The sequence below is a fragment of the Eurytemora carolleeae genome, unplaced genomic scaffold (genome assembly GCF_000591075.1).
Source record: "Eurytemora carolleeae unplaced genomic scaffold, Eaff_2.0 scaffold380, whole genome shotgun sequence".
Taxonomy (NCBI): Eukaryota; Metazoa; Arthropoda; class Copepoda; order Calanoida; family Temoridae; genus Eurytemora; species Eurytemora carolleeae.
Genome location: NW_019396454.1, coordinates 252,789 through 280,697, shown reverse-complemented (window position 1 = coordinate 280,697; position 27,909 = coordinate 252,789). Strand labels below are relative to the sequence as shown.

General features: G+C 33.8%; 4 protein-coding genes across 4 annotated transcripts in view; 1 reads left to right on the top strand and 3 right to left on the bottom strand.

Moving 5' to 3' along the window:
* Positions 1-15: 15 nt before the first annotated feature.
* LOC111703572 (protein Red-like) lies at positions 16-13,276 on the bottom strand. The gene is given in 16 exon segments (XM_023475554.1): positions 16-123; positions 794-860; positions 2,526-2,649; positions 3,429-3,513; positions 4,256-4,375; positions 5,982-6,086; positions 6,631-6,716; positions 7,264-7,356; positions 7,945-7,978; positions 10,493-10,581; positions 10,726-10,857; positions 11,303-11,368; positions 12,222-12,360; positions 12,433-12,609; positions 12,994-13,092; positions 13,186-13,276. Coding segments are annotated over 16 exon segments (1,581 nt in total). The 5' UTR covers positions 13,263-13,276; the 3' UTR covers positions 16-35.
* On the bottom strand, positions 13,266-18,526 carry LOC111703592 (protein RTF2 homolog). The gene is made up of 9 exons (XM_023475579.1): positions 18,352-18,526; positions 17,793-17,871; positions 17,062-17,139; positions 16,578-16,692; positions 16,329-16,390; positions 15,589-15,648; positions 14,959-15,021; positions 14,031-14,073; positions 13,266-13,832 (listed from the first exon to the last, which is right to left on the bottom strand). The coding sequence occupies exons 1-9, from the start codon at positions 18,447-18,449 to the stop codon at positions 13,462-13,464; spliced, it is 969 nt and encodes a 322-aa protein (XP_023331347.1). The 5' UTR covers positions 18,450-18,526; the 3' UTR covers positions 13,266-13,461.
* A 653-nt stretch (positions 18,527-19,179) lies between these two features.
* LOC111703571 (inhibitor of growth protein 5) lies at positions 19,180-21,437 on the bottom strand. Its single transcript, XM_023475553.1, has 2 exons — positions 21,207-21,437; positions 19,180-20,210 (listed from the first exon to the last, which is right to left on the bottom strand). Exons 1-2 carry the CDS (start codon positions 21,308-21,310, stop codon positions 19,577-19,579), a joined length of 738 nt encoding a protein of 245 aa, XP_023331321.1. The 5' UTR covers positions 21,311-21,437; the 3' UTR covers positions 19,180-19,576.
* Positions 21,438-23,860: 2,423 nt separating this feature from the next.
* LOC111703580 (zinc finger protein 800) overlaps positions 23,861-27,909 on the top strand; it is a 7,457-nt gene continuing 3,408 nt past the window's right edge. Inside the window, exons 1-6 of the mRNA XM_023475569.1 lie at positions 23,861-23,929; positions 24,724-24,791; positions 25,222-25,279; positions 25,568-25,631; positions 25,684-25,741; positions 26,538-26,586. Coding sequence (XP_023331337.1) covers positions 23,900-23,929; positions 24,724-24,791; positions 25,222-25,279; positions 25,568-25,631; positions 25,684-25,741; positions 26,538-26,586 — 327 coding nt within the window. The 5' untranslated portion in view covers positions 23,861-23,899. The remainder of the gene's footprint in view (positions 23,930-24,723; positions 24,792-25,221; positions 25,280-25,567; positions 25,632-25,683; positions 25,742-26,537; positions 26,587-27,909) is intronic.

Here is a 27,909-nt window from a genome sequence, read left to right as displayed (position 1 = left end):
TTCTATAATGACACTATCTGTATGATATATGTACTTTACGTACCGTACTGGAAGGCAGCTTTTGGAAGAGCTTCTCTTGAAGACATGTACTCTGAGTACTCCTCAGGAGTATCAAAATCCCATCTAAAAAACAGAATGCTTTAACGGACCACCTAGATAATGTAACTTTAATCTATCGACACAATTTCAAGAATTTCAAGTGAGTTCTAATGAAATAGTTAGGTGCCCGAATCTTATTATCTTTGTCTTGGCAAAAACAATGTTCTTGATTTAACTTCTGAAAAATGCGATTTCTCTTTAACAGTGAATTAATAAGGCAGAAAATGAAAGGAAATTGCCATAATTTATCTTTTTTCACCGGGAAGGGTAAATAAAAGATTATTTAAAAACTTACTTTAACGGACCACCTAGATAATGTAACTTTAACGGACCACCTAGATAATGTAACTTTAACGGACCATCTAGATAATGTAACTTTAACGGACCATCTAGATAATGTAACTTTAACAGACCACCTAGATAATGTAATTTAACGGACCACCTAGATAATGTAACTTTAACGGACCACCTAGATAATGTAACTACAATTTCAAGGATTTCAAGTGAGTTCTACTGAAAAAGTAAAATGCCCGAATCATATCTTTGTTTGGGCAAAAACAATGTTCTTGTTTTTACTTCTGAAAAATGCGATTTCTCTATAAAAGTGAATTAACAAGGCAGAAAAAGAAAGGAAATTGCCATAATTTATCTTTTTTACCTGGAAGGGTAAATAAAAGATTATTTAAAAACTAACCTGCCAACAGGACCCTTCTTATTCCCCATATCCATCTTACTGTAATCAGTCTCTTCATCACTGTCACCTAAACATGTACACTGTACAGGTAAATGCATATAAAGTAATTGTAAAAGCATTTGATAGATTTCTAAATAAAAACATTCGGTATTTTTACAAGGCAAATTTTTCGTTGCAAACAAAAAATGGGCCCGATCGGTTCAGCCGTTTTGATGCTTATTGGATAAAAACAGACCAATTTATTTAAAGATGTATGTATGGGTGTCATGTATATATTTGTATACTAAGGAAAAAAAGTATTTAGCACAAGAATAAATTTTTAAAATCCAATCCAATCCAACACGTGATTTTTTGCTGCATCTGTATTCCCTGGGTTCCTAGCTTTCGTTTGATGTGCAGAAAGCCATAGTCAAGACATTTTTAATTTTGAAGAGGTCTTTAGAAGGTCAAACACTGGATTCGTTGCTGCTACAGTATTTCTTTGGTTCCTAGCTTTTAATTGATATGCATAAACCCATAGTTGAAATATTTTATATTTGTGGAGGTCAATAGAGGTCATTAGAGGTCATTAAAATTCAATTTTATTTTATTTTAGGAATTTCCATCACTGATTAGGCGTGCAGCCAAAAAACTGGAAGATTTGAAACAAAACTGAAGGCAGCCCTCCCCCCCTCTACATCAAATATGACATCTCCACCAACCCCTTTTCAAAACTGTCGCGGAAATTCTTCAATACTCCTTTTTTGAAAGGCTAAAAGGTGTGTAAAATTTCTTGAAAATCATCCCCCCCTAGATATCATTTATATTTTGATGCCTTTCGATGTCCGATTTTTCCTCCCCCCCCCCTCATAAACAAAATTGTTTTCCGGTAATCATGAAACATATTCACCCTAGATTACTTATCAAAATGTCGCAAAAGATGTTTGTAAAAAAGGAAAAAGACGAATTCGTCTTCAAATTTAAATTTATTGAGACATCCTGTTTTCACTGAATATCTATTGGTTAAATTAGTAAAGTTATACTGGGAAAATAATCAACTTTGATTCATTTGCATAACAAATTCTTGGGATTTCTTTCTTTCAGAAAATTCCCCTTTTTTCTCTCTCACTCACTGATCATTTGATACAGTGAGTAGTGCCAGAAAATACATTTTTCAAGATAATTTGTGCGTTTTTTCTCTAGAATGAAAATTAATATGAAGTATGAATGTGAATGTCTTGTTTAGAGTTAACTGTAGAAAGTCGTAATACTAGTTCACCCACATAATATGTCCGGATCCGAATCATGACCTTATTAAAAAATTATAGTAATATCATTTCAGAGAATTTTGGGGTGTATACTGTATATACGTAAAATTTTCTTGATATTTTCACAAAAATTATTTTTTTCTCCAGATGTAAAGGTATGGTTATTTTTTAAGGCGTTTTCGCTGACTGGGGGAAATAAATAAAAGTTAAGGTAATAAGTATCAAAAAGGAAACTTCCCTTTGATGTTCAATTTTTTGTTCATCAAAAATAATTTTTTTCGGAGTAATTTTTGATATTTTTTACCTAGCTACAACTGGCAGGTTTAAAACACTTTTACTCAAAATTTCGTTAATTTTATGCCAATTAAGAATTCAAATCATTATTCAAAAACTGAAGAAAAAAATCTATTATTGGAAGGGAAGGTAGGGAGGGTTGAAGGAGGGAATGGTTAGGTAGGGAAAGGGGAGTGAAGGGGGGAGGTTACCTATTGCATCCTCCATCTCCATGAGCCCAGGATAGCACTCAGCATATCCATAATCTGAGGACATGAGGCTGCCGGCATCCTTCTCCTTCTTCTTCTCCTTATCCTCTTCCTTCTTCAGCAGATTCTGAAAACAATATCGATAAAAAAATGTAAAAGCCGTTGAATTTTGAAACACTTGAAAAAGACAAATTTTGGAAGAAGAAAAATGTAGATTTTATGTAACCCCCATGGAAACCATGGGTTTCCAATTATCGCTCATTTGGTCCAGCCGTTTGACCAGTTATAGCTAACAGATATTATCTATGAGCAAAGAGCTTTATAACATAAAAATGGATCAATGGACCACTTTGGAAATATTCATTGATTCAATTCTTCCCTAATTAATTATGTTCTCCATAAATTCTTTTTTTTCAAATTGGTATTTAATCGAATAATTGTTCTAATTTTCTTGCTTAGAAAGACTGTAAGCGTAATTTCAAGAGACCCTCCATGCAAAAATGACTATGCCCAACTTTAAACAGAACAAGTAAAAGTTTTGTCAGATCAAGAATGAATTATATATCTATGCTAATGATTTCTCTGCAAAGGTAACTTGCGCATTTCTTGCTGATCAAAAAAATGGAGAAAATAATAGAATTAAAGACTTTTCAAATCAGAAAAACTACGTTCTTCCACATTTTTTAAGGTGTCAAGGGTACCGATGTCAGTCGGGCATTGCTATCTTTGAATGGACTGGGGGGTCACTTGAAATTACGCCAACAGTTGAATTAAAGGTTGCAAGGTTATATCATACTTTAGATTATGACGACAATGCTAAATACTTGAAACAACATTGCACTTTTTAATCATCATAGGTTCTATAATTTTAATTTTCATAAATCCAGTCTAATCTCTAATCAGTACCTTGATCATTTGTTTATCCTGGGTTGAGAATCCTCCCTTGTGTTCATCCTCGCCCTCCCCGTCAGCAGGCTGGTCAAAATATGACCTAGAGTAGGTTTAAATATAGCAGGCTGGTCAAAATATGACCTGGAGTAGGTTTAAATATAGCAGGCTGGTCAAAATATGACCTGGAGTAGGTTAAAATATAGCAGGCTGGTCAAAATATGACTTGGAGTAGGTTTAAATATAGCATGCTGGTCAAAAGATGATCTGGAGTATGTTAAAATATAGCAAGCTGGTCAAAATACGACCTAGAGTAGGTTAAAATATAGCAGGCTGGTCAAAATATGACCTGGAGTAGGTTTAAATATAGCAGGCTGGTCAAAATAAGACCTGGAGTAGGTTAAATTATGGCAGGCTGGTCAAATTACGACTTAGAGAAGGTTTAAATGTAGCAGACTGGTCAAAATACAACCCGGAGTAGGTTTAAATATAGCAGGCTGGTCAAAATAAGATCTGGAGTAGGTTTAAGTATAGCAGGTTGGTCAAAATATGACCTGGAGTAGGTTTAAATATAGCATGCTGGTCAAAGTACGACCTAGAGTAGGTTTCAATATAGCAGGCTGGTCAAAATACGACCTAGAGAAGGTTTCAATATAGCAGGTTGGTCTAAATATGACCTGGAGTAAGTTTAAATATAGCAGGCTGGTCAAAATACGACCTGGAGAACAGCAGGCTGGTCAAAATAAGACCTGGAGTAGGTTTAAGTATAACAGTATGGTCAAAATACGACCTGGGATAGGTTTAAATATGTCAAATGAAAACAAAATTTTTTTTAAAAAGTTGACCTTTTAGCATCCTCCTTCTTCTCTCTTCTGTCTCTTTTTTCATCTCGTCCAGACCTATCTTTTCCCCTTTCCCTATCCCTATCCCTGTCCCTGTCCCGTTCTCGGTGCCTGTCACCATACCTGAAAGGAAATGATCGTAAAAATTGAACGGGATTTCAGCACATAACAGGTAGCATAGAGGGATCATTGTCGCGGACGGCCCTGTCTGAGTAACCCAACAGAGATTTACTATTTACTAATCATACAGGTGCATATAGGTGTATATTTCTGAGTAATCAATCAATCGAGGTGTAGAATTATTGATTGTTGTATATTTCCACAGTGTGTCAAGCGGTTCCGGGGAAGGAGCGTGGCTAGAACTTAGTAACAGTAATTAGGGAAATACTAATATTTTCGTTCTTTAGGCTCATTGTGCTATTGTACATGGACGTTGCGGCACGTCTAAACTTGTCTTAGACGTCGGTACGCGTCAATGATTCTTCTATGCTACCTGTTCTGTGGGTTTAAGCAGGGTTCCATATAATTCCATCTAATAAGGAACATAAGGAAATGAAATCTGTAAGAGATTACCATGTGGACCCCCAGATCTCAAAATCACAAATCACAAATGTTGATTGACTGGTATTTGAGGCAAAAATTAACCATGTTGTTGTTGTAAACAATTAGAAGTATGATGTCAAGTTAAAGAAACAATTTTATACTGCAGAATGTATTTGGCAAGGGAGTGTATAGTAATTCATAATTTCTTATATTGATTATACTGATATTTACATTGAACGCCGCAAATGCAGTTTACATTTTTGAAGTGTAGTACACGTACAGCGTACACAAAAAAACTTGCCAAAGTTCACAATGACACAGAAAGTGTATTTTCATATTTTTGGGCATTAAAATCTATGTAACATAAATAATTCAAAATAAAACAATGAAAGCAGTGCACGTGATTAGTAGCTAATATTCGCAATTTGAGAATTTTAAAGTTGAGGCATAATTGATTAAATAGCGGTACTAGATTTGGGTCACTGATATATATTTAGAGGATTTCTGCCAACAACCTTTTCGTTGAAGTATTCAGACTATCATTACAATGCTGGGCCTCTGATTGAATGATGGTATGATTTGCAAGCATTTTTAAAGGGTATCTCTTCGGAAGAATTGAAAACGGTTCTGTATAAAAACCTTTATTCATTTATCCCAAAGAATAATATTTAGAAATTAGCGGGAAATAGATAAGATACACCATGCAACGTGATTTCTAGAGAAGACTGCACGGAATTCAGGCGACCATATTATTTTAATGTCAACGTATGTACTATGTATGCATGTCGGTTTAAAAATACTAAAGTTGTTTTAAGTTTAGTGGTGATAATAAATAATAAATAAAAACAACTTTCCTAGCAAATGTCAATTTAAAGGGGAAATATAAGGATGCAATTGTAACCACTAAATACAACCCGATTTAATTTAAAAAATCTGAACTTTCGCCATTTAAAACTTTTGTGAACTTTCACTTTCTGTCCCTTATTTTTCACATGAGTTGTTGACATTTTCCTTACACAATTTTGACCTTAGAGTAAAGCATTAATTCTAAAAGTGGTTTTGATATCCAATGTGCGCTTCTGAACAGTTGGTATAAGTAGAGAAAGCGAAACTGACGTTTCAAAATATGAACTACAAAATACAATTAGAATAAACTTAAGTTTTAAAAATTATATATTCATCTTACCTATCTTCGTCCCGTCTATCCCTGTGATCATCCCGTCCATCTCGTCGATCTCTGCGATCCCTGTCATCTCGCCGATCATCACGACGATCTCGACGCTCCTCTTTCCTGAAAGCTTGATTTTTAAAATCTTGTTTTCTTCAGTCATTTTGTATAAATCTTCTGTTAAGCATTTCGTCTACCTCGTCTATTTCGTTAATTTCCTTGCTTCGTTCATTCGTCAATTCGATAAATCGTTTATTATTTTATTCGTCAATTCGTCTACCTATCTGTTCGTCTATTTGTTTCGTTTCTTCATTTACCCGTTTATTCGTCCATTGATACATTATTGATTCATTCGTCTTCTCGGACCTTTGTTTAAAAAAAAAATAGTCATTTTTTTATCCATCCTTCTGTGTATTCGACTAAATATTAAATTACATGGTCACCCACAACGGATGAGACTTCAGAGACGACTGTGGTGAATTTATACTATTTGTTTCTTTATATTCATGATTTCCTACAACTGTAGACTTGTTACTTACTTAGCCTTGACATTGAATAAGCCATAATAAAGATTATATTCAAGGCAGTAGATTTAACCTCGGAATCCTCAAATTTAAAGAGTTTCTGGTCGTCTTTACAGTCTCGAGTAACCCTGTATCTAAAGTACCTAGGTTTGTAGTCGACAATATCCTCGTAAATAGGTAAATCCTCTTTTTCCGTTTTAATCAGATTATCCAGCAGACCCAGTTTATCCTAGACTCAAATACCAACATTCAATTTTATTCATATGTGTTTAGGATCCGGATTCGTTGGATCCACAACATTTTGGCTTTCTGGATCAGGATACGGATCCGGATCCAAGTTGCAAAATAACAACAGTTTTTTGTTCTTTAACTGTTGAAAGAAGAGATATTATAAAAAATTTCCTCATAACTGAATGGTTCATCAAGTTTTAGCATAAAAAAAAAACAAGAAAAAAGTTAAAAATTCTTGTTCTGTTAAAAAAAATCACTAATTCTGAATCAGCGTCAAAGTTAAATGGATCCTTAGCACTGTAATCATAACAAACTGTAAACAACAAAGACATCAAATTCCAAACGACGGATTTCGATAATAATATTTTTAACTGTAAACAAAAATATTAAAAAAATGTTAAAATTTAGTTTAGTTCGCTAAAATTTCAATTAAAGTTTTTTCTTCTTGTTAAAGATTTTTAATTCAAAAATGACAACTGTCTTGAAATGGCGAAACAACAAAAAAAACTATAATTTTATAAAAAGAATTGAATTGAGATATTTTCCTTCTTCTTCTTCTTGTTCCTGGAGCCGGCCCTGAGGTAGGAGAGGATCTGGGTCAGCTTGTTGATCACAATATCGTTGGTAGACAGCGTAGCCTAGATCAATCAATCAATCAAAATCAATTATTAAACCAATTAATCAATATCCCTATTGATCCATAAATCCATAAACTCATTAATCCAATAACCCATAACCCAGCAATCCATAAGTCAATCAATTCTTCAGTCCGTAATTAATTGGTCAATCAATCAATCCATCCGATGACGAACTAATAAAATTATTCATTAATTCATCAATGAATTCCTTAACCAATTATTTACTTTTTCAAATAACTTATTAATAAATGAATCAATTATTTTTAAAATAGTTAAAATGTTTGAGTCCCCCCCCCCTCATGATAGGGTTAATCCATCAATCAATCATTGAATTAATCAACCATACAATATACATAAAAACTTTTTACTTATAATTTTGATAAAAATGTTTTCTCCAGAATAAGTTAAAAATATAATTGTTATGAATAATTTTCGCTCTAACACCTGTATTTAAATAGGGGAAAAAATAAAAATGTTTTCTTCAGAATAAGTTAAAAATATAATCGTTATGAATAATTTTCGCTCTAACACCTGAAAAACAATAACTGATTGATCAAGAACTAATAATATTTTTTAATAGATTTCTACCTTCTGTTCGTTTAGGGTCACATCTTTCTTACTCCTGTAAACCAAACAAAACCAAGTTATTACAAGTTTAAGGTTTATACATTTCATTTCAATTTTAAAATTCTTTTAAAACTTTAAAATAGTGGATATCGAGATCAATTCTTAATCTCCTCTTTTTATTAATCTTAAGATAAATTTAATCTTACATTGTTATTCCAGGAAAGTTTCTAAATGCATCCAATCAGAGTGTTTATTGTAGAAACCGAACAGCCAATCAGAAATCGAGAAATTTTGAAACTTTGCACGCACTCAATGAGATAACTCTCGTTGATCGGATTCCAGCAGAGATATCCAAGTGAGAATTAAGAAGAAACCGAAGTGTCCACCGTGGATACAGAGATTTAGAAATTCGGATTAAGAGTACCCAATACAAGAGTTTTCAGCTCACAACTGAATTAAATGTAATGCCAATTTACTACTAATTGTTAGTGTTAACCCAGTGCTTAGGATCCATTTCATTTTGATGCGGATCCAGATCCTGGAACCGCACTGGAAAAAAATGGATCCGGATCCAAATCCGGATCCGGATCCAGTTCATTTTTTTAAGATTTCTAAAACCATTCGGAAATGAGGAAATTTTTATAATTTTATAATCTCCCTTTTTTAAAGTTCAGATTTGTGTTTTAGGAGTAAAATTTTTTTTTTGCAGTTTTCGGTTGATATTTTACCCCTTGAATCCGGATCCAGGAAGCCAAAATCGTGCGGATCCAACGGATCCGGATCCTAAGCACTGGTCCTTATTAAGTTTAACTTACAAATCCCTCATTAAAAGATGTACATTGTACATGCCCGATTCAGGACGTTACCCTTTCATCATTTGTCTGAGGAAAAATAATAAAAATATTCTAGTTTCTCTATCTGATAAGGGATAATTTTTCAATTGGGGGTTTAAGAGTGACTTACGGATTCATGCAGCAGAGAGAAAAAGGTGTTGACAAAATTTATCTTTTTAAACGATCGAGAAACGACGATATATTTTTACACAGATAAGGTTCAATTTTTGTACTGTTGTCAATCGGTCATGTGACTCTATAAAGGGCGGGTGAGCTAAAATTGATTGGAAAGTCCTTTTAAAGGGACTGTAGACGTAATTTCTAGGTAATATCCGTTCAAAGACTGGCATGTCCAATTTACAATGGTATCCTTCCATGTTCTGAATGATCAAGCATTAATTAGATATCGATGCTTTCTTTTTGACAACTGATACTTTTTAATTGCGACTTTGATACAAAAGTGGGTTGCGCATTTGTGCAGGAAAAACAATTGAAGAACTATCTACTATAAATACATTTTAAGCGAGAAAAACGAAGATGTTTTCTTATAAATGCCAAAACAAGGGCCCCTTATAAAAGGAATGCAAGTTTAATTTCAAATGACCCTCCATGCAAAGCGTACAATTCCCTATTTACAACTGTACCGTTAAAAGCTTTGTCTGGTCAAGTATGAATTGAGTAGTAGTTTTTATAATTTTAAAATCTTACTGTTTTCTGCAAAAGTGACTTGCGCATTTCTACTGCAGGTTAACATAAAGGGAGACCATACAAAACATATCACCACAAAACTTATCACCACAAAACTTATCACCACAAAACTTATCAAAACAAAACTTATCTAATAACAAAACTTATCAAACTACAAAACTTATCATCACAAAACTTATCAAACTACAAAACTTATCAAACTACAAAACTTATCAACTAACAAAACTTATCATCACAAAACTTATCAAACACAAAACTTATCATCACAAAACTTATCAAACTACAAAACTTATCAAACTACAAACCTTATCAAACTACAAAACTTATCAAACTCAAAACTTATTAAAATAACTACAAAACTTATTTTTCAAAACATTTTTAAAAGTTGTTCAAGGGTACACTATCAAAGCTTGCACACATAGCCTTCAGGTCTTGTTCTTGTTCTCTTTGTATTTGTTGTACAGATGATTTTCATCATCCTTAAGTAAGTTTGTACCCTTTTGTGAGAGAACAAAATTAGCCTCCATCTCGGTGGAAAGGGGCTGGAAAACTGAGCTTTTACCTAATTTTATATTAAAATTCGCGGATTTTAAAAAAAATTGTTGGAACATTTCCATAATTTGAAAATTTAGATTCATGAATTTTATTGATAAGTTTTAATTTTGATATGTTTTGTAGTTTGATAAGTTTTGCAGTTGATAAGTTTTGTTTTGATAAGTTTTGTAGTTTGATAAGTTTTGTGATGATAAGTTTTGTCGCTGATAAGTTTTGAAAAGATAAGTTTTGTGGTGATAAGTTTTGTGGTGATATGTTTTGTATGGGCTCCACATAAAGGAATTCTCATGATGAAACCCTTTTCGGCCAAGAAAAACTACAATATCTTTTACATTATTGATCAGATGAAAATTTCAAGAGCACAGTTGTGAATCTTGTATTTTGAAGTTTTGTTCAGTTCCCTTAAATGGAGAGTACATTTAAAATATCTTTAACAGTCCCTTTAGATCAATGAACTTGAAGGTTGTGTGTTCCTGATGGTGGTGGTGGGGATATCCGATTCCGTTTCTTCCTCCAGCTCCATCACGTAGGCCATTCGTCCAGGGTGGAACAGTTCATTCACCTTAAATATTCAGATCATACTTTCTGGAATTCTAAAAAATATACACCCCTGGATTAATTGGATGATATTTTAACCAATAACCAAAAGAAGAGTGGAGGAGGGTGAAATAATTTTTCAACATAAAATTTACCCCTGTTATGTTACCTTCGGTATTTCCGGCCGGAACATATTCCTGACAATATTTCTCGCTAGAATAGTTCTCGTCTCGATCTAAAATAATCTAGGTTCGTCATCTTCTTCCTTAATCTCCTTCGCTGCCTTTTCTTTTGCTTCCAACTACCCGGACACAAACAATTGAATTAATAAGATTGTTCGTCTTCATTTCTTAGAAAATCATTATTTCCCCAAATGTTTTTTGACAGGTTTTGTTCGCTGAATTGTAGAAAATAAATGACTTGATGGGGAAAATAAATGAATTTTTGAATGAAAAGCATGAAAAAGAATGAAAAAGTTGCCTTTAGATGTCACATTTTTCATTTTCCCCAATTCATTAAAAATCATTCTCTCCCCCAGGGCCACATGTAAAAAAATTGTAAAAAAATACACCCCTGAATACATTTTTTAGCGAGGGTGCACTGAAGTTTCTATTTGTTGAGAAAACTAAATTTTTCTGTCTGAATTGCCCCCCCCCCCTAAAATTGTCTAGTTCAAAATGTTTAAACCCTAAATTCGAAGAGTGGGGGGGGGGGGTGCAGCGCAATCAATTAAATTGTTCTTCTCCCTTTTCTTCTTCCTCTCCTTGGAATTCTTCAAGCTCTTGCTCTCGAACAGATATTTCACTTCGAACCTGAAATCATTAATTCTTAGATTTTTATCAGAGCGTCGAAATTATATGTTTGTGTGCAGAATGTGTCAATACGCTACCTATGACCGTGTAGTGCATGGGGACACCTCCCTTGCATGGAAACACCTCTCCTTAAAGTCTTAAACATTTCAACACGTTATGCAGGTTTCCATGCAGATAGGTGTCCCCATGCATTCAAACAAACCGTAACAAATGTTACAATTGCGCCCCTGGGTAACAACATTTACACAATTTTGTCCAAGTATTGGACGATTAAAAAAACACAGGCAACGTCGGGTACTTCAGCTAGTACAAAATAAACTAAGACGTTCCAGAAAATTGTATTATCTCCGAAATATTATTTCCTAACAGAATTTGGACTTTTTTCTCTATTATCTTAATTAAATATGAACTAATGAAATATTAATTGGATGATGAATAAAGATTAATAAGAACGGCCGGTATCAAAGTCGATGTTAAAGGGGGATGGGAAAATAGAAAAATTTCTAGCATTCAACGCCTAAAATTACGTTTTTTTTGGCAAATTACATTTTTTAAAGTGGGCCATGTCAAATTCCAAAAGGCACCCTTTAAACCCTTCATCTAATCCATCATGTGGAAGATATCATCGTTTTCCTAGCTCGAAACAAGATATCATCGTTTTCCTAGCTCGAAACAAAGTGAAATCGAAATATTTTTTTCCTTTTGGAAACCCCACAACTAACAATAATCAATTTTCACTGAGAAAACGTGTATTACTCCTTGATTGTTGATTAGTCCCTTAAAGTAGATAATTCTAATAGATTATGAACATATTATTAATAGATTATTAAAAAATAATAAATGTGATATTTACCTTTTGCAGTAGAGCAAAATCCAGACCTTTGACCAAGTGAGTATGCTCCATGTCTCCACCAAGATATTTTGATTCCTGAATCATCTGCCTTCGACGTTCCGCAGCGTCGTGATTTTCACGCGCATTCGGTGCAACTGCCCTGCAACAGCATTTCGGTTCATTAAATGAAATGTTGAATAAAAAATACATTTAGGACCGCTGCACCAGGTACCTGTACGCCGTCGCCGTGTCATCCGCCCCGGGCACGCTCTCTCCGCCGTCTCTTCGCTCGGCGGCTCTGTCCCTGTATTTGGCGGCAAGTTCGGCCATTTTATCCTCCTCGTCTTTTTTCATTTTAGCGTAGAAATTCTTCTTTTTTCTTCTCTCTGCAGCCTTGCCAGGATCCAACCTAGCAGAGCATTCATTGTTAAAACATTGAAATTAATTTTTACAACATAATTTGTTTATGTTATGTCCTTAACTTGAAGGGCGCTTTTTGACCATCTTTTTTGTTTTTACTTGTGCTTTAACAATTAATTTTTCGGAAGAAAAAACAACCAAACAACCAACAGAAAAATTAAATTAGGATCCGACGTTATTTTAAAAGTTTGAACCGGTCAGTTATTTTGCTTGAACATAAATGTAACTTATATCAGGTGCAACCATTAACTTTTGCAATTTTCTCTCAATAAATCCTCTTGAAATTGCAGTTAATACCTTACAATCCGTATTTTCTGGACAATTTTAGAAAAGTAAGTCAGCGTTGTCGTAATAAATATTTTTAATTCCTTACTTTCCTCTCGAGGCGTCCTTTCTCATGCTAGAGGGCGTTCCCATTGACTCGTAGAAGGGGGTGGAACCACCTCCTACCCGAGGCGTCATCATCAATTTTCTAAAATATCGTTTTTAAGAAACTGAGATGATAGTTTTCGCAAATGGAACTTCAAAAATAAAGTAAATTTTTATTAACAAGTTTTTATTTCACCTGAAATCTGAATTGGAAAGCCGTTGACTCCCCGGCTCCTGGGGAATGGCCGGAGCCACAAATTCGTCGGCCCCCATTTCTCTGCAATATCACATTTTTAACAATTTAAGCAAAAATTTACGTTTTTTGGTTGCAAGAGGGGAAATGAATGTTAGTAAATTATAAAAATTAATGTTGAAAACATCAATTCAATTTGAAAATGTTGAAATTTCAACCCTCCCAACCCCTTTCCTCCTAAGCATCCCAAAATGTGACAAACTGGACAATAGAACGCAATTAATTGTATCTTGGATCAAAGGTGACCCAGTTTCCTTTCGGTAGATTCTGCGCAGATTTATGCGTCGAGAACAGTTTTTTGTAAACCTCGCTGCTATTCGGATCATCCTGCACGGACTTCGGTTTAGATTTGATCTTGCTCAGATCTGTAGTCTTCTTCTGGTTCTTGAAGGCGGAAACCTCATCCGCCTTGGCTTTCTTCAACGGCGGTTCTTCGTCGGAGGATTTTCCGTTGGAAGATTCGCCGCTAGATGAGTTGGGAACCTTAAACTCGGTCTTAGACTCCGTCTTACATTTTTTAGCTTCCTTAGCCGCCTTTTTAGCCGCCTTAATCAGGGCTCGTCGGGCATTCATCTTAGAGCTCATTCGGTCTGAACAGTTTATCTCTTAGAATATAATCACGAAGATTGTTTGCACTTATTTCCTTAAATAAGCACTGTGAGGAAAATTCGTTAATATTATTTCCCGTTAAAGCTCAGAAAACAAAAACCCAATAACTCCAATAAAACAGAGTTACATAAGCTAACAAATTATTAAAAATTGAAAAAACCCAAAAAACGTTATTTTACCTAGTTCCTCTTCTTCTGGGCTTATTGTCACAAGATCCTCCTCCTAGCGCAACAAGAATAATATATAAACCTTTAGCATCATTTTACTTAAATAATTTCGGTTCACCGATATAGGGACTTAGGGTCAAACGACAAACGGTCAAAACTCGACAAAGGGTCAAAATGGAAAAAAATATTTTATGTATTATTTTAGGGTTAGGTTAGGTTAAGACAATTTCTGGGCCGAGCACTGCGGCTAGGACAGGCTAGGGGGTCGAGCGATGCGGATTGCGGCTAGTAGTTCAAATGAACATAAAACATAACACAACAATATGTATTATTTCAAGGTTAGGTTAAGACAATTTTTGGGTCGAGCGCTGATGCTCGAACAGGCTAGGGGGCCGAGCGCTGCGGCTATTTATTCTAATGAACATAAAATAGTTCAATTTAACCAAAAAAAGTCGAAATGAAATTTTGTACGTTTGTCGCACTTTTTGAGGCCTATGTCGTTTTACCCTTGTCGCGTTTTTAACCGTTTGACGTTATACCCTATGGCATTTAACAATAGGTCGTTTGACCCTTTGCCGGTGAATCCTAATTTTTCACGATTAAAGCGTCAATTAATACGATAATTTAATGTTCGATTTACACCATTACCCTTGAAACCTTAATCTGATCTAAAATGTTGAAGACACCGTTGTTTTCCTGACTCAAAAAGTGTTTATTTTTGTGAGTTTCTCGATTGCTTCTTTTATAAAAGAAATGCAAAAGTCACTTTCGCTGAGGAACCGCAAATGATAAAAGACAGTTTGAAGAAACAAAAACATTGATATAAAATGCATACTTGATCAGACAACCCTATCAAGGGTACCGTTGTAAATCGGGCATTGCCCTTTAAAAATCTCTATTGAAAGAGAACACCCCCCCCCTCCCTCTCAGCATTGTAAACCTTGTAGAAAGGTGCTTCAGCAACATCCTTCTGTAGAACCTTGATAGCACGCTCTGCAACAACCTTAATAATATTCTTTATGATTTAGGTCCTTGTCCTCCTAATTATCATATAGCCTATGTCCTCCTTGACTATTATGTCCTCTTCGTCCATGTCCTCCTTGTCCATGTCCTTCTTGAGTATGTCCTCCTTATCCATTTCTTCTTGTCTATGTCCTCCTTGTCTATTTTCTCCTTGTCTATTTTCTCCTTGTCTATGTTTCCTTGTCTATGTATGTTTCCTTGTCTATGTATGTTTCCTTGTCTATGTATGTTTCCTTGTCTATGTATGTTTCCTTGTCTATGTATGTTTCCTTGTCTATGTATGTNAACTATTCTAGCAACTATATCAGATGTAGATACACCCTAAACAATACACATTTTTAATAAAAACAAAACAAAAAATGAGCATTAAAAACATTAATATATGTACTATGTAGTTCAAAATATTGAATAATATTGTTGATCGAAGCAGAATCTAATATAGAGGAGGAATTATCTTTAAAATAAGATAAAAAAATTAAGATAAAAAATAAAGAACAACATTTTGTCAAAGCTAAAAATCTTGAATTTAAAATTAATATAAAATTACCTCAGTTCTCTGAGTCGCAACAAACATACCCTTCTTCTTAACAAGAGCATAAACATCATCCTTAAAATATCAACTTTATCACAATCATTATCATAATAATAATAATAGTAGTAACAGTAATGATCCTATTCACAGGCAACCTATAATCCTTTGATATTTAATAGGCATCAATAGTCCGGCAATTTTTTTCATACTGCAATTTGAGTTTAAAGGCAGTGTCAAAAAAGTTTGGCTCATTGATCTTTCTGTCCAGGAACGAATTTAATGAATTTGAGCTACGTCACTGAACTGCCGGTACAAATTTGAACTACCGATTCAAAGTTAAAAATTAAGGTTTCAATTTGGAACCGGCGGTAAACAGTTCAAATTCATTAAATTCGGTTCCAGGGGATCTATTTTCTTAGTAAGTATTTCCCGTTACTTCACTTGGTAACTTTCCCTCTAAAATCTCTTTTATTATATTATGAAGATGTGCGCTTTTTTTATATTCAATCCTGTTTAAATATATAGACTGCTTAAGTGACCCTCCATACAAAGATGTCACTGCTCGATTCAAAACCGTTCTGGTGAGAATTAGATATTAATGTTTATAAGTTTGAAAATTGATTATTTTCAGTTGTGGCTACTCTTCAAAAGTGACTTGCGCATTTCTACTGCAGAAAAAACTATCAGAATTAAGTTAACAAAGAAAAAAGACAATATTTTCCCCAGTATTGTTAAGATACAGGTTTCAAGGTTACCGTTGTGAATAGGACTTTGCCAACCTTGACTTGAGGGTAACTCGAAATAACGCTCTCTGTCCCTTTAAGTTAAATTGTCTAATGAACTTAATCACATTATGAGAATTAGAACTATTAGTACAAGAGTGGTTTGTAAATCTTTTCTGCCTACAAACCCCAAGTATGGGTGAGGTATGAAATATAAAATTTTGTTACAAAAGTGTAAAAATAATAAGATTTTTTTCCACTGAAATATTTGCGTATTCTAACCTGTGATTGGACAAATCCACGGAGAGATAAGTGCGTCGTTGTACATTCCATCCCCGACGCTTAACTTTTTGGCGTCAAATGCAGGGTTTGGTGTTAGCTGAAGCTCAACCACATCCTAATATATTTATTTATGTTCAGAACTTCGGTTCTAGATTGGACTTTGCTGAATTCACGAAAGGAGATGATTTAGGAAATTTTTATTTAATTTTCTCTGCGGTAAATCTGATCTAAAGTTCATTTTATTAACATTTTTTGGTGATTTATATAAGATACGACAAGGGATTTTTCAAGTGGGGGCATGTCATTTTTTAGTGGGAAATTATATTTAGTTTTTCATATCCTCCCCCCCCCCCACATTAAATATTCCTTTTTTGAGAAAAAAAATTATTCTTGATTTAAACTGTGTCAGAAACTAGCTAACTGTATATTTTTTTAATAATCTCCCCCCCCCCCCCCCCCCCCCGGGATATAAATCCCGTTTCACCTTCAACTTCTCAATATGTTCAGTATTTGCGGGGGCGTTGATCCTCTCTTTGTTCAGTAATAGTTCTATTATAGATTCCTGGAGAAAATAAACATGGTAAAAATAACAAAATGATAAAATAATGTTTTAACGATTATAAATAAAATGTATTTTTTTAATGAGGATAATAAAGATAGTAGTGCCAGGAATGATACTGATAATAATGGTGGTAGTGATGGTAGTGGTGGTAGTAATGGTAGTAATAATAGTGATGGTAGTGATAATAGTGATGGTAATAATGATAGTGATGGTAGCAATGATTGTGATGAACGATGGTAGTGATGATACTGATAATAATGGTGGTAGTGATGGTAGTGATGGTAGAGATGGAAGTGATCGAAGTGATGGTAGTGATGATAGTGATGATGTTGATGGTAGTGATGGTAGTGATGATAGTGATGGTAGTGATGTAACTGATAATAATGGTGGTAGTGATGGTAGTGATGGTAGTAATGATAGTAATGATAATGATGAAAGTGATGGTAGTGATGGTAATGATGGTAATGATGGGAATGATGGTAATGATGATACTGATGATACTGATGATACTGATGATATTGATAATATTGATGATATTGATGATATTGATGATACTGATGATACTGATGATACTGATGATATTGATGATACTGATGATACTGATGGTACTGATGATACTGATGTTACTGATGATACTGATGATAAATTCCTACCTTGTTATAAAGTCTACCTAGCTCACAAGCAACAATAGGTTTCCTCAGAGGTTCCTGGGTTATAGCACAGTGCTGCCATCTGGTAATATTTATATTTTATATATATGTAAAAATGTATATTTATTGTTCTTAATATTTATAAATGAAAAGAAATCAAATCTGAAAGGGAACTAAACGTCATGTATATTTTCAAAATTTATTTCTTTTTACGGGGAAGAGAGACAAAGGCGGTAAAAAAGAAAAATACAAAAAAATGCTCCAAGAGTCGGATCAGACTTAAGAAGTCACAAATAATTACAAAAAAACATTTAATTTCATTTACCTGAAAAAGGCATGAAATCTGCTTGATTTCTTTACAATTATAAAACCATAAACTCTAATGCAGGTAAATAATATTTAATTTTCATTGTACCTCTTACATAACCAAAAATGGGCCCTGGAATAATAAAAAAATATCGAAAAAAGTTGTTTTTTGATTTTCCCAGATAAAGTAATATTTTCATGTTTCAGCGGGGGGGGGGGGGGTGGAGTAAATTTGTTGAAAGGAGATGAAACCTACTTGTAGAGTCTGTGTCCGTCCTTGTCCCTTTGTTCTGGTTTCTTCTTGAGTTTGACCAGCTCGTCCCTCGTCGGTATAGTTCCTCCATCACATCCCATGATTGATTAATTGATGATTTCACAATCAATATCCGGAGGAATTATCTGAAAATTTAAACCATTAAGAAACAAGTTTTTATATTTAAAATTTTATACTTTGAGAGTTAAAGACTAGCTGAGATCAGAATCGTCGTAAAGATCGCCGAAATTGTTGTAGAAGTCAGAGTGGACGATTTTGTCCTTTGCTGTCAGATCACTGAGCATTCCAGAAGCGCTCATAATACCATCACGAACCTGAATAATTGAGTTGATTTATGACAGCGTATATAATTACTAATAAAGACGCCAACCCCCCCCCCCCCTTTAAATGTTTTCCATTACTTTTTTAAGCTACAACCTCTTCTTATAATAAACGCTTTCGTTTTCCCTTTGAAGTCTTAACATTTTCCTCTAATTAATCGTTTACCCTGAAAATACCTATCTCTGATTCTGGATTTGAAAACAAAAATAATTACAATCTAAATGTAATTTCTTTGAAGAAATACGAGGGGGTGGGAGAGGGGTGTAAGTAGGGGAAAAATATTTTTCTCATCACGATTTAACGCACTATGGTGTTTATCTAGTTCAAAAATTAAATTAAGTTTTAGTTTTTCATTAATTTCTTTTAATGATTAAATGATTAATTGCTTTACCCCATCCTCTGGGTCTACATAGTCAAGTCCACCCCCAGGACCGTCAGGGAACATCTCGTCGGCCACCATCTGTCTTCCTCCCTGACCGGACATTATTCTCTGAAATATTCAGACGATTATTACAAAATATTCACGATTATTTAAAGTTATCAATTCGACTTAATGCGATTTGTAGGACTTTTGACTTAACTGAGAATCACGTCGAGAATCCCTTTAAAAATGAAGGTTACACATTCAATGTGTTTCCGAATTAAATTGATGCGTTTATTTTGGTTACATTCTTTTTTCTCTTCAATATTAAATACTTTTTTTTTGATTTTCATTGCATAAATTTTAAGAAAAAATGAAGATTTGTTTAAGTTGAATAACTTTGAATAACAACCTTGTAATCAATGAAATACTATAACATACAATTCTTAAAAATATAGATACAGAATAAACAATATTTACGAGTATAAGGTATTGAGTAGGAGTTTGAATTAAATGTTTTGAGTATTATTTCTTCTTCTTGAACATAGGTAAACACTTGGGACAATACCATTTCCCTTTGGGTTTAGTGGTGAGGCTCATGCACCCAAAGTGAAACCATTCAATAGGACAATCCTGGTTATCACAGCCAATCATTTCCCCGTAGGAGACCTGTCCACAAAGGCAGTAGGTCGGCTCGTTCGGATCAACCGGCATATCCAGCACCTCCTGGGGGACAGACAGGATACCAAACGGAGTTTGAGTCACTGAAACATCGGCTTTACTATTCTTCGTTTTCTTTTGTTTTTTCTCTTCCTCTCGCGCTTTCTTTCGCTTTGGGTCTTTCAGGTTCTTTTTCTTCCCCTTCTTCTCTTCTTCTTGTTCTGTTTCCTCTTCGCTTTCGGTTTGACTGAGGCGTCCCTTCTCTTTCATTTCTGCCTCAAACTTGGCAAGATCTGCGTCAAGTTTCCGAATATGTTTGTCAACTAGCTCATAGGTCTGTATGGCAATCTGGACCTTGTCGTCCGACATCTCCTTGGCTTTCTTGAACATTTTCTGGATCTTCTCCATTTCCTGCTTCCGCTTAGAGGGACTTAGATCACGAACCTTTCGCAGGTAATCATCGCTCGAGCTATCAATTTGTACCATAGTGTCACGGTTCCTAAACAAGGTAAGATGAAAATAAATCAAATTTACATAACTATTAACGCTAACTCCTAAACATTCTTGAGAGATTTGGTAACATTTCAAATTGAAGTTTTATTGAATGATTTGGGGATATAAAGGAGTGCTTTAATATGATTGTTAGTGTTGATATGAGTGTAAAGCTCCGGTGCCAAATGGTCCATTTAAAAAAACGATAACAAGGCCCACTAGACACAGGGTTTTAGTGAGCGTAGATTTCATTAAAATTATATTTTAAAAGTCTGAAAGATTCTTACAAAAAAAAACAGACAAGTTAGTCTAAATAACTTATGTTTTAATCAGTTTTTTCCATGAAAAATGAAATAGTTCATGATATAGAGTAATATCCAAGAAAACAGTGAAGATATGACAACGACCTGAGCACAATATTTATTTCAATCCATAACAAAAGTGCACTTTTTCAGTGTTACGTGTTTAAAAAATAGGGTCCATCCTAGTATACCATTTCTGGACCCCCTTTCCATATTATCAATTTTGTACATGACAGCTTATTTTACAGCAGTTATTAATATTTATTTTGTTATTATTTTAGGGTTAGGTTAGGTTATGACAATTTCTGGGCCGGGGGCGGGTCCACAAATAGTTCTCTAGGAAATTACCAAAAACTACTCTATAGCTAGGAATAAGTACTTCAAACTTTAGGTATCAAACAAATTCCTCTTTCAAAACATAGAATAGAATACAACCGGTTCGCTTTAAAATTCGTATCACCGTTCATCTAATGATAAAAAAGGTAATTTCCTAGTATACGATTTTTGGCCCCGGCCCCCCTCCTCCAATCAATTTTGTACATGAATCTTAAATGTCAGACATGGGGCCGCAGCGCTCGGCCCCCTAGCCTGTCCTAGCCGCAGCGCTCGGCCCAGAAAGTTGGGGGGGGGTCCAAAAATCTTTCTCTAGGAATATACTACCTTAATTGAAAATATACGTCCTTTATTTCAATAGCACATACCTCTTGTCCAAATCGTGCATTTTATTAAAGTTTGATTTGAGCTCTGTGGGCAAATCTTCTAAACTATCCAGATACTGCTCTAGGTAGAAAGTTGAGCCAGCCATTTTAGATATGTTTTTTTTATCACGCACGCACGCAGCGAATACTAGATTGCGCACTTTATCCTAGAAATATAACTGTTTTGTTTCAGAACGCTGAACGATTTTCGATTGAAGAATTTGCGCATTCGCAATCCGCGGCATTCTGAATTTGTTATTATTTAGACAAAAGACCCTGGACTTTCAACTTAAAATTTTATTACTTTAAAACATTTATTACTGTCGAAATTTTCCAATTTCCTGTTGAGAACAAGACAATTTTAATGTAAATTTAAATTTCGGTCGAAGTATATTTAATGAAATAATTTCAATAAAAATGTTTCAGGGCCCATAAAATCCTATTTGATTTACAATTGTTTTACCGCGCCGGACTGAACTTGGCTTAGCCTGTCTGCCCGCCGTGCCGGGTCCGACTCAGCCAAAACAGTCAAAATAGAAAGTTTGGGTCGTCGCCCTGTAGCCCAATTTTTAGGTCGTCTCAGGCGTTCAGTTGTGTTTTAGGCAAAAAATTGTCTCGAGAAAAGTTGAAATTTGAGCTACAATTCTCGTTAAGTGACCTTCAAGTACGGCACAGTCCGTCTTTGTTTTTTTTCTGAAGATACCGTTATTTTTTTTGGATACGCATAAATTTTATTGTTTCGATCCATGCGCGCGCTGTGTGTCTATAATAGTGAAAAATTTATAGTTTTTTGTCTTAACTCCTGAAGAATTTATGAAAAGTTTTTGCTTAGAACAGTGATATTTAAAAGTCTGTTATTGTACAGTTAGATTGAAACTTGAACATTTTTGTACACGAGTCGAGGATACAAAGGGTCTGTCCTAGAGAACGATTTTTGGACCCCCCCCTTCCAAAAATCATTCACTAGGAAATTACCTTACAAATCAAGTAATTTTTTTAATTGTCAATATATTCCCAAAATTTTATGATCTTTTTAAAAGAGTTGTTATGCAAGAAATTTATTGCAAACATTTTGGTAAATACAATGTTTCAAAATTGCTATCATTTTGGAGTAAATTGATGTTTTCATTAGAATCAATGTCAGTAAATTCCAAAAATTAAGAAATGCTAGGATTTTTTCTTTTCAACCCTAAATCTACGTATAGGAAAATCCGAAAAATCCTTGTTCATTGATTTTTTAGGCTTTTTATTTTTAGGTTTATCATGTAAGTATTTTTACGGATATGAAATACGTATTTTTACCAAGGAAATGGTTACGAAAATACGTGTGTCATAAGTATTGAAAATATGTATTTTTACGTATTCCAAACCTAAAAATACGTATATATGGGTCAAATTTTCAATAAAACTATGATTTAGTGGGACTAGCACCGAGCAAAACTTGTGAGCGAGGAGGGGGTGCACTCCCGCGCAATTTTTTAAAGAAATTAACCTCAAAAGTGAGTGTTTTAACTGTTAAAAGTAGAAAATGACTCAAAATATATATGTAAAATTATTGCTTTAGAATTTTACTTCAAAATTTTTCAAGAAAAATATAGATATATTATAAAAGGATAGGTTTGCAAGGTAATTAGTCGCTCGAGGATATCTCAGTTTAAAAAAAAAACTTTTATTTCAAATACTATCGATGGTTTTGTTTTTTGTTACTAAAAACGTGCTTCAATGTTAATTTCAAAATAAACTTAATTCTAAAGATAGAAAAGAAACATATTCTATTACTTTCAGGGGTTTTTTAAGCTTTGAATCTATCAGATTTATGAAAAGTAAAACGAAATGACTGCAACCCTCTGAGGGAACACACACACCTGGGCGGCTTAGGATATATTTTATCCCCTCCCTGGGAAAAATGTCCCCTCTTGGAATTTTATACAGAGAATGTGGTGACGTTGATGTCCAACACAAGCTGGGGATGGGAGGGGGAAATGTGCTTCCTAATTTTGGATTGTAATAAATTTTATAAAAATCTTGCTTTAGAGGGAATAAGTGGCGCCGCAGGGAAATATTTTTAAAAATCTATTCTTGGAAAGCAAAATTAAATGGCTACATCCCGCCATTCCCCACATCCTAAGCCTGACACTGCACACACACAGACAAATAACAAAAACAATATTTACACATTTTAAAATTATAAATCCTTTCTTCCCCAGAGAATAGGTTGATTTGACCAAAAAATTAGTTTTTTATCCGCTGAAAAACAATTTAAAGTAAACTTTAGGTTAGTCTCCAGAAAATGGAGGGGGGGGGGGTTAAAAGATACTCTTGATCCCCCTTTTTTAAAAGGTGGGTCGTCGTCCCCTAAACCCCCCTCTGGATCCGTGCATCTTTTTTCTTCTCTAAATTGGAAAAAAAATAGGATTTTCTGAGTTATAAGTGTCTAAAAGGAGAAGAAGAAGGCAGATGGTGTAGGTTTTTCGATTTTTTCTTTAAAACTTTAAAATTCTTTCAAATCAGAAGGATTCAGCGTTCGACAGATACTTTTGTGAGAAAAAAATCTGATTATTCTTTCGGGTAATTTATCTTATAGCATTATCTGAAAATGAACAAAATAATGACAATAAAACGGTTCAGGCGGGGCGATCACTAATAAAATATTTAAAACTATTAAATTGTTTTCTACTTCAGGCCTAAGACAAGCCATGCTAGCTTTAGAATCAGCGACATTAGAGGTTAGTTGGACTTTGAGTAGATATAGAAAAAAATTTAACAAATTTTGCTGTTCCCCTCCCCCCCCCCCCCTGTAGGTTCAGAATTTAGATCTAAAAATCAATTTTTCAAGAGATAATACAATAGTTTATTTAATTAAAGAAAATTCCTGATCCCAGGCAATCTCACCCCTCAATACTTCCTCTTAAGCATATCAATCAATCACGCCTGGGGTCACCTGTTAAACTATTACTGTTTGGTTATAAAGGTTGTATTTTAGAATGTATTTTGTATTTCTCTAGAAAACAAAATCAAAAGTTAAACTAGAAATTACTAAATTAGATTCAATATTAACTTGAAACAATTTTCTTTGAAGTTTTCTATAAAAGCCTTGTTTAATAAGTTTCAGTTACAGCCCTGTATTTAACCTTTTGTAATATTAAAAATGTAAAAACCCCGTTTCCTTTAGCCTAGATAAGTTTTTTTCAAAGAATATTATTAAATAACTACCCCTGGACTCACTAATATGCAAGTGCCACAACATTAAATGAAAAAAAAGTTGTCTGCGGCATCAACTATGCATTTTAAACTGCATCTCTATGGGGATTATTATGCAGTACAGTATACATCAAAAAAAGAGGAAAGGGGGAAAAGAAGTAAAAAATATTATATACACCCCGACAGTCATTACCTACATCCCCCACCCCCAGAAAATATATCCTTTAATATTGTTTTCCTATTTTTCTGGCTGAGAGGTTTCGAAAAATCATGGTTTTCATTTATCGGAAAACTTGAAGGGGAACAAACTTGTTTTTAGGTTAAACGATACATGTTGGACGAAGCCAGTATTATTTACGAATGCAAAACCTGCAATAACATGTTCAGGTAAAAATAAAAACTCCAAAAATTGTGGATTTAAAGCAAAGCACATTTATCCGCAATTCCATGCTCCTGATTTTTGTTAAATATAAAAATATATTGTGAAAATGTTATTCAATTTATTGTTTCATCAAAAAAAAGATAAACATCCTCAACAAATGTTATTTTTTTAAGTTTTGCAAATTTTTACATGCGATTTGGCATGCCACGAGTTCAAGAATAATTTATACGGTTCATTCTGTTTTTTTTCCGCACTTGCAAATATTAACTAACATTTACAAGAAATAACAAATTAAAATTAATTTGGACATTGATAATCATCATTATTCATTTCTCTTTTTATTTACTTTTTAAACCATGCTTATTCAATGATTTTAAAAAATGTTAAAATTTTGTTAATTAATATTTATGTCTTATTGATCTTTTTATCGGTTAGATCCCTTGGAAATCTGATTGCACACAAACGAACCTTCTGCAATAGTAGATACTCACAGGTCTTTTTTTAAAATTTAGTTTCGATACCAGAAATACGTAAAAAAAGTATTCTTTTCAAAATTTTGATGTCAAAAAAATTTAGAACGGAATAAGCTGATCGTTATCCGATTGATTTTTTCGTTAATATCTGAATACTACCGCCATATTTGCATACATATAAAAGCAAACATGTAGAGAATAAACTTATGCATTTTTTGAAATAGTACTTATTTGTGAGTCACATGAAACCCTTACTTAAATATTTAAAGGAATTAAAATAATTGTATAATTAAATGCGTTTTTTTTAGATAAAACATATATACTCAGACAAAGTTGGGAAGGATTTTGCCTCATCACAAACAGTTTTTATAGGTAAGGGATTAAATAAAAACGTCTACATTTTTTTCAAAAATTTTTTATTTAGAAAATGAAAAGGTCGAGACCGTGGTACCTGAGGAACCCTTTGATCTCCAGGCATACAGGTAAAATTAAAAATAATTAATAGAAAAAGATTGAATATATTTTCTTTAACTACTCATGAAAATTGGCCTGTGCAGAAAAAGGGGTGAGGGGGGACTTTATCAAGGATAGGAATAATCTATATAATAAAACAAGACATTCGTTCCCTCTGGCCGGCCAAACGGTTGGACCGAATGGGCTGACATTTTTTTCCACAGGCAATGCCGGGCCCATTAACTAGTAAATTATAAACCTGATTTTAATTTTTGCTTTGATCGTAATAAATCCGTTTTAAAAATCAATTAAAATATATTCTTTCGCGTCTGCTAAATGGTTTTAAATTTTTGAAGTGGTTCCAATGTTCTAGCAAAACAAACAATTAGACGAACAACTTGGATCGTTCAGAGAAAAAAAACCGCTAGTTTTTAAAAACAAGAAAAATCGTTCGAGCGAACTTTAAAAACGGTAGTTTTTCTAACGGAACGAACAAATTTTACAAAAGATTTTGAAAAATCGATCGTTTTTTTCTGAACAAATATTTTCGATCAAACTTAAAAAACGATCGGTTTTTACTGAACGAACGATTTAATAAACAATCGTTCAGTAAGAAAAAGAACGAAATAGATGGAAAATGGACAATAATGTTAAGAAATAACAAGTTAATTTTTTAAACGACTGAAAAAAAAACGAACGTAATGGTTCGTTTTCGGACGATGAACGAACGAAATGCAAAAAAAAACCGAACGCGTCCATCTCTAATGTTAGCCTCTTGGCCCGAAAGGGTGAAACGATCTTCATATTAATTTCAAATTTATTTAGTCCCAGCTTGAATTTACTGAAGGAAGCTGAAATATTACGAGAGCTAAAGGTTAGTGATTTTATTGGTTGTTAATCGTAGGGGTTAATGATTTCGTCAAGGGAGGGCATTGTTGTAAGGTCTTCTTTTACACACTAACTGTTATGTTCTCTCAGAATCTGAAATGTTCAACACGTGGCAAAATCAGATTATGATATTTTTTTTCCCGCCAAAGATATGAATGATCAGAATACAAATTTTGCATAAAATAAGAACACATTTTGAAATAGATTAAAGGGGGTGACCGGCAATCTATGGTGGTTGAACTGAATATGTAGTATTGTGGGAAAAAATTAGGATTCATTTGAGACATGCGTTTCTACGACGTATATTTACTGAGTTTGAGCGCAAAGTCGACGTTCAAAATCATGATTTTGGGTGGGTACGTTTTCAGAATCGGTTTTTTTAAATTATTAAATAACGAAGACAAAAAATGTAAACAAACTTTTTCAGTAAACTAATTTGTTGTTAAGGAACAGGGTGAGAAAATAATTTACTCTTATCATCAAAAATAAGTAATCTTATCCAGATATTACTTTCTATAATCTATCATTATTCACAAAGACTTTCTGCAGATTTTCTGGAATTTTTTTTTGAAAAGACGACATTTGAAGAATTTGTAGAAATTGCGAACAAATTCATAGAAAATAAGAAGTAAAAACGAAATAATTGATTCTAACATTGATTTATTAAAAAATTTCTTTTAAGAAATGTTCCTAAACATCTAATAAGTATGTATATTTTTACTTTATTTTACGTCGTCGTGATTTAATAATTTTTAAAAACCGATTCTGAAAACGTACCCACCCAAATTAATGTTTTTGAACGTCGACTTTGGACTCTAAATCAGTAATTATACATCATGGAAACGTTTTATATGTCTCCAATGAATCCTACAAATTTTTTTCGACAATACTGCAAATTCAGTTCAACCACCATACATTGCCGGTCACTCCCTTTAAACATCTCAGATCTTTGTGAAGCCTAATAAAATCCAAACAAGCTGGAATGTGCAAAAACGGACCAAAAAACGAAATCCATCAGTATAAGAGGGTTGGCAAAATGCCCCTCCCCCCACCACCCATTAACTACGGAAAAATACCGAAAGTTCTCCCTAAAGAATTGTGTCAAACTTGAACTTAGTCGAAGACGATTCAAACTTTATGAAGAATTAAAATTTTCACCATTAATTTTGGGAGTTCATCTATAAAGCTAATTAATTAATTAATTAAATCAAAATTCATTTCTATGCCCCTGCCTATAAAACTTTTTCTTATGTTCGTAGAGCAATTTTCAAGTCCCCCTCATCTGCCCCCCCCATATATCCTTTAATAT

Bases quoted from the DNA above. Each gene is read 5' to 3' on its own strand.
- LOC111703571 (XM_023475553.1), bottom strand. From the start codon at position 21,310: ATGGCTGGCTCAACTTTCTACCTAGAGCAGTATCTGGATAGTTTAGAA. The intron at 20,211-21,206 runs GTATGTGCTATT...TACCTTGTTTAG, and splicing joins ATGCACGATTTGGACAAGAG to GAACCGTGACACTATGGTAC.
- LOC111703592 (XM_023475579.1), bottom strand. From the start codon at position 18,449: ATGGGATGTGATGGAGGAACTATACCGACGAGGGACGAGCTGGTCAAA. The intron at 17,140-17,792 runs GTAGGAATTTAT...TATTTTCTCCAG, and splicing joins TAGGTAGACTTTATAACAAG to GAATCTATAATAGAACTATT. The intron at 15,022-15,588 runs GTAATTTTATAT...AATATTATTAAG, and splicing joins TTGCGACTCAGAGAACTGAG to GTTGTTGCAGAGCGTGCTAT.